The 6,534-nt window shown below is 33.7% G+C and overlaps 1 protein-coding gene across 1 annotated transcript; it reads left to right on the forward strand.

Annotated features, from left to right (window-relative positions):
• The first annotated feature begins 80 nt into the window (after positions 1 to 80).
• Positions 81 to 5,302, forward strand: LOC139689408 (uncharacterized protein C16orf52 homolog A). Its single transcript, XM_071586513.1, has 4 exons — positions 81 to 877; positions 963 to 1,175; positions 1,285 to 1,379; positions 4,454 to 5,302. Exons 1-4 carry the CDS (start codon positions 775 to 777, stop codon positions 4,544 to 4,546), a joined length of 504 nt encoding a protein of 167 aa, XP_071442614.1. The 5' UTR covers positions 81 to 774; the 3' UTR covers positions 4,547 to 5,302.
• The last annotated feature ends 1,232 nt before the right edge of the window (positions 5,303 to 6,534 follow it).

Here is a 6,534-nt window from a genome sequence, read left to right on the forward strand (position 1 = left end):
TTGTTATTTTGAAGATAACTGACGTAGGGAAGCGCTAAGGGGGCGCAAGCCTGTCAGTATTCGTCAGTAAATGAGAAATTATGTGAAGTTATTGAGGGGCTGGAGCTAAGAGAATAAAATAGGGTCGTCATGATGGAAAAGCCAAAATGAACGCTAATTTTGATCATTTTGTGTGACAGGGATGACTCCTGTTCCTATTAATATTATTGTTTCTTTAGTATGCACTGGAACGTGTAACAGGTACCTTTAAAAACCGTAGTCGACCATATCGTGTGTTTCTATTAGACACTCCTGTGTGACTTAATACTGTACCATAGCTGTATCGTTTGATATCTAATGAGTTCTCATTTGTGGATACCTTTTTTATTAATTATTCTGGGAAGCAGTATATTGGAGTGCGTTTTGATTAGGATATACCAAGGCTTTATGATTCACTTCACTACTGTTGTGTCAATAATGTGTTCATACGTCAAATCACCTACTATCAAAATATTTTGAAATGAAATACTGCCAAGATTTTTCTTAAGAGTGCCCACCTCTACGATGAATGTGGTGTTCGTGTGTTCAGGAGGGGGCTAATTTGAAAGAAGACCTAATTTGCTACATGTAATTTATGTCAATTCAAGTGTCGATTCTGATTTAGGATGATCAGTGCGTAGCACGGAGAAAGTGATAGTTTTCTTAATACCCCTCGACGAGTACTTTCAGACATTCTTGCAATGAACTTCCAGAAGTAATGCATCCTTCTGTGGATTTTCACGAGGATTGTTTATAATGGATAAATTAACCGCTACTGCTGGTTTTTTGTTCTTTGTAGCGGATGTATTTGCCATAATCAGTGTCTATACTCCAGATTGGATCGTCTCGGGTGTTGGAGGTGATTCCATTTTAATTTTATTTATTACTAATATTGTTGTGCATCTGTTACATGAAATTATTTTCACTGGCTTATTTATACTTAGGCGAAACGCAAATAGGACTTATGTGGACCTGTATGACGTTATACAATCGCCCTCAAGTGTGCTTCAGCCCTAATCTTCAACCCGAGTGGTTGCTGACATTGGTTTGCATCTTTCTTGGATGTATCTGCATTGCAACCACCATTATTCTACTTGGCTCAGCACACTGGGACCCCAATGTCATTCCTTATGCGCGATGGGTTGGATTTACAGCTAGTAAGTTCACATTGACCAAAGATAACCCTGTAAACCAAATTGCTCATTTTTACGTTACATTCATACCAGTTTAATGAGTAATTCATAACAAACTGTATTTAATTTTCAGTGGTATTATTCTGCATGGCTGCTGTAATTTTCCCCATGGGTTTTCACGTTGAAGAAATAGGAGGCCTGCCATATCAACTTCCTAATTCACATGAGGTGAGCTCCTTATTAATTATGTTCAAGATTAGAAATGATTTGGTGAATGTATAATGGTCGAATAGGATGTTTCCTATATTTTTTCGTAGTTCATTCCTTTTATCTAATTTTTCTGATAATAAGTTTATTGAATTAGCACTAAGCTAGGAAAGTAAGCATTTTACAAGAGCAGGGAAGTCATTTTATGTAGCCAGTGACTGCATCATTGTATCTTCCAGTAAATGAGTTAGGGTCAATGGTCTGCCCTTTTATTAAAAATAGCCCATTTTTAATATCTAATAATGTCCTACCTTAGCATTATTTAGGGCACAGAGTTCAATTGGAGATGGGAAGTCCCTAATCATCTATGCATTTTAGGAAATTATTCTCCAACTAAAATATGTAGTCCTCTACCTGACATTGTACCGAATCGAATTTTTTTGTCACATTTCTATTTTTTACACTTTTGGAATTGGAATAAATTCCTGAAAACTGCTTGGCAAGGAATTCAGTGTAAGGTTTTGTTAAAATTGTGTTGAATGGAAAAGCATTAATGTTATTATTGTTCTTCTACCATTTAAGGTAGGTTTTTGAACTGACACTTACAAAACAGTGGTATGTGAAACTATATCATATTAATAAGCAGTTTCATAAGGGACAATACTGTTAAGAGCAAATTTGTGAACAGTGCAACCATCAATAAAACATAATCAACCGGAAGACAAATTCCAAGAAACTGCGGGATATGCCGCAACAGTAACTTTTAATGCAGTCATCCGCTAATTTGCATTACAATGCAACAATTTCAGAGTGTAAAATCCCAGTCAAAGCGAACGATTTTTACACTGAAATTGTTGCATCAACCTGAAGGTTCTTTCAATAGGCGATGAGAGAGCTTACCCAATACACATTAACCTCTATGGCATGTGAAATTGATGTACCAGGTTATGGAAGGGGGATAGTTCCTTTCCCTGTTGCTGCCAGTGGTTTCTCGGGAAGATCTGGTTGTTGAAAATTTCTTTTGCTTGGCCATTAGTCCTACTGAAGTGACCTTCTTTTACTTCGAATTGAACCACAGTATACAAAGAAGATGAATTATGATTAGGTCACTGATTAATTTTCAGAAATTAGGTTTTAAAAGACAAACTATGAGCCTCCTTAAATACCCTTTGAGGAAAAGACTCTGTATTGAGCATAGTTTATTTTTTTATTTCTAAAATAAAATGCTGTTAATTCTTATTTACTGAATTATTTTTTCCTTCATTTTCCACTTGTCTTTGATCAAAGTTTCTAATTGGATGAATTAAAAAATTTCTTTACAAATGAACTGACTACTTTACAGCAACTATATCAGTTCTATGACATTTTCATTGAAACTCTTCCATTTAGATTTATCTCTCCAAGTTGAACTGTTAAGTCAAACCCTCATTTTGAAGATATCGCTTAACTATGGATAATATGAACTCTTGGAACATTTGGAAGTTAGACTGGCCAAATGTTGGAGTTAGAATATTGTAATTGTGACAGTATTTGTTCTTTGGAATCTCCAGGCTAACCAGCCATCTTTATAGATTTCCTGTGGAAAATTCAATAATTAAAAATACCACTGCCGACATTTTAGTGAGTTACTGGAGAATCATTGTTGAAAAAAGAGTACTCTTTACTTCATTCCTTATTTTGAATCTAAAAAAGTTGAAAAAGTGAGCTCCTTCAAGATTTGAGCGTAAATATGGCTGGCAGACAAACTGTAGAACTTAAAACTTTCTCTACACTACATTCACTGTTCACCCCTTGACTTTTGGTAGTTGATGTGTGAAAACCCCCTTGTGTTTCAACAATTTAAACATTTGGTGCGGGCACAATCACAAGTAGTTGGAATTACATTTTCACTGTTTGTGTGGGCTGACCCGACTCTTTCAGTAGCTTCTTTCATCCTTGCCAAAAACCAAATAATATGGAGTGGAAATCTGCATTAGTATGAAACATTTTTCTCATGCAATATTCACATTACAGCAACAGCATTGTAAGTAAATGTAAATTTCTACCTGCTTTTTGAAAGTAAATGTAAATTTCTACTTGCTTTTTGAGTGAATACTTTTTCATGTCTCTGAAATTAAAAAAAATATAATACGAGAGCGATTTGAAAAATAAGGTCTCCTATTTTTTTCCATGAAAAATCAAATTTATTGTCAACTTTGCGTACATCGTGGGAAAGGTTGAGCATTTAGCTATTTTTCTACATAGTCACAACATTTTCCAACGATGTGCGCAGAGTTGAGAATAAATTTTATTTTTCATGAAAAAAAATAGGAGACCTTACTTTCCGAATTGCCCTCGTAGAATAATGATTTATGATCAAAGACTTTACAGAGAAATTTCAAATCATGAAAAATTTGGGTCATATGTTTCGGTCATAAAATTTGTGGTTAGTAAAGAAGGACATTTTGTTGAAGATGTGCATTTACTTAATGGACATTTAAAGATTCAATCCCTTTAGTCATGATGCTAATGTAAATAATAAAGCATATTCTTGGTTACTCGCAAATTAATGTTTTACTCAATTTTTGTGTTGCCACAACTCTACAATTAAGTTGTTTTGGAAATATCAGAGAGAAAATGAAAAGAATTAAAGCATCAATGACTTTTCAACATATTTACTATGACTTTTCTAACACCCTTTGTAAGTTTTAGTTCATAATCATTTTGGTTGAAGGTAGGTTTTTCTTTTTGCAAGTAACCAGTTAGACACCTACAATTTAAATAATATATCCCAAAAACTGATTAATATTGAGGAGAAATCATGGAAGTAGAGATTACTTTGATTTGTTCTATTCAGTAGTTTGATTGATTTTTGGTGTTTCTGTGCTATGAAAGTCTATTGTTTTCCTATTTTTGGTCTTATCCCCAAAGAATGGAGGCATCTCTTTCGTATAACCTCTTGGAGTATGATATTAGTTCACTTCATGAGCCATTCCTCGATATTGTATTAGTTTACTTTGAATTATTCTTTAAAAGATTTCATTGAACTGTTAAATCATATTTTTTTTTAAATCAGAGGCCAAATATTTTTCCATAAAAAATTCTAATTTTTTCAGGTTGGATTATCGTATATCCTTTTCATCTTATCACTTTGGATTACCGTAATCTCAGAACTCATCGCCAGCAAAGTCTGTCTTCCACACTTTTAACAAGAGAAATGGTGAAACTCTTTGCTCAACATTTTTTCTCTTGAAAATTAATGTGTATGACTTTAAAAATGGCACTGCTATTATGGAACAGCTATTTGAAATTTATTATTGTGATATTTAATCTCTTACCATGTGCTGTTATTACCGTACACTATATACCTGTATGTTTATAAGATATTCATTGCATTTTTATATCATGATATTTTGCTGATTACTTCTTTGTTTACCATTATTCCCATTGTCTTGTCTTATGTTCTAAAGTTACTATTTAAGTCATTTTATGATGTATGCAAACCTGTCTTGTCAAGTTCATTTTGCTGTATTTCTGTTTATGTGACTTGTACATAAGTTCTGTTGTTAACTGTATGTGTTTATGATTTGTATTCCACATTCAACTCTACGCATCAATGCTAATTTGCCAACTTTATGAAATTCTGTTGTATTTTGTTTGATATTCCTGCTGTGTGTCATTCATTTTTATCATTATTTATTTGACACAATCTAAGGATTTGGTGCTCAATATTTTCATAGTTACATGTACATCACATCTTGGAAGGAAAAATGTGATAATGAGTGTTGTGAATTCTACATTTAATATTTATTTGCTAGTATAATATTCAATATACCAAGAAAGTATTTTAATAAAAATGTGTAAATATGTGAATTGACGGAAACATGTGTTTAATTTTAAATTTATTTGACCTATGGAGTTCAGTTCTCAGAATGGCATTAGTGGCTATCAGTATGAAGTGATGGATGGCCTTTTTTAATGATCAATTTATAAATTTTGGAGTTTTATTTCTACATAAACATTATTTTTAAATTCTCATCTGTACTGATGGTAACCATGCTTGCCAATTTTTCAGAAATAAATCTGCATATCATTTTTAAATTCTCTCTGTGTCTTAAAGTTGCCCTTTATTCTAGCTATCACTTCAAAGAGAGGAAAAGGCATAGAATTAGTTAATTCATATGTAATTTATTGTCATATCATGCATTTACTCGAGCCCGTATTAAGTACTAGTTTATTTAAATTGGAGTGGATATCCTTTAAAAATATTGACATTTTGCCACCCACTAATTTCATTAGATCTATAACACAATACCCTCCTCATTGACTATGGCCTTGATGTGGAGGAAGGGGTTTTATGTTCTAATGACCCATGGAGCTGTGCTGGTGGTACCCATAACAATTCCTATTAGGAGAAATAAAAGCAGATCTGGTCGTCAATCTAGTGATGATCCAAGTGGTAGGTACATGCCAACAAGCTCTCATAGGGAGGAAGAGGTCGGCACTGTACAAGATCAACTTGATGAAATGATAGCAGGTGTAGCTGGAAGAATACACTTGAGGGAAAGGAGTGAGGTAGGAGAGTATGGTTGAGAGGAGTGTTCTGTGGAGAGAGAGCAATAGTTTAGGAGACATATTAGCCCATCGGCACCAAATTTCACCCTTGTAAATGCTATGAATTAGTCCATAAAAAGTATTCCTCCACCCTTTTCCTAAACCCTTGAGTAGTTCCACATGAATGCTGTCTACTTGTTATCTACCGACTTACTCCTGTGTACCCCTTACATAACCTTATTTGATTTTAAGTCCCTAAATGCCCTCCCCATATTACCATGCATCTATCCTATATGCATTCTCTCCAGGAGGTAACTATTAATATTAGCATTCTTTAAATTGATCGACTAAAATAAATTAATATCTGGTAATCTCTTAGGAGTCTTTTACCCATGGACATACAGCAGGACTTAATATCAATATGTTCATTTGCCTATCTAAGGTCAATTCTAATTACTAATTTCTCAAATCATCTAATGAGGACTACCACCAGTAAGTAAATTCATTCTGTGATACATAAATCAGCATCACTCTAATCTGACCCAGAAGGTTTTGTAAGCACAAATAAGTTTTGTTTTTTTAAACTATACCTCAGGACAATAGTTTTAGAAGTCTTACAGAAAACCTTTCAGGCCATTGATGG

This window comes from Hetaerina americana, unplaced genomic scaffold (assembly GCF_022747635.1).
Source record: "Hetaerina americana unplaced genomic scaffold, ioHetAmer1.1.p SCAF_1, whole genome shotgun sequence".
NCBI lineage: Eukaryota > Metazoa > Arthropoda > Insecta > Odonata > Calopterygidae > Hetaerina > Hetaerina americana.

What these genes read in the sequence shown, in the direction of transcription:
- LOC139689408 (XM_071586513.1), top strand. Translation starts at nt 775, where the DNA reads ATGGATAAATTAACCGCTACTGCTGGTTTTTTGTTCTTTGTAGCGGAT. An exon ending in GATCGTCTCGGGTGTTGGAG is followed by an intron (nt 878 to 962) that starts GTGATTCCATTT and finishes ATTTATACTTAG; the next exon opens with GCGAAACGCAAATAGGACTT. An exon ending in AACTTCCTAATTCACATGAG is followed by an intron (nt 1,380 to 4,453) that starts GTGAGCTCCTTA and finishes TAATTTTTTCAG; the next exon opens with GTTGGATTATCGTATATCCT.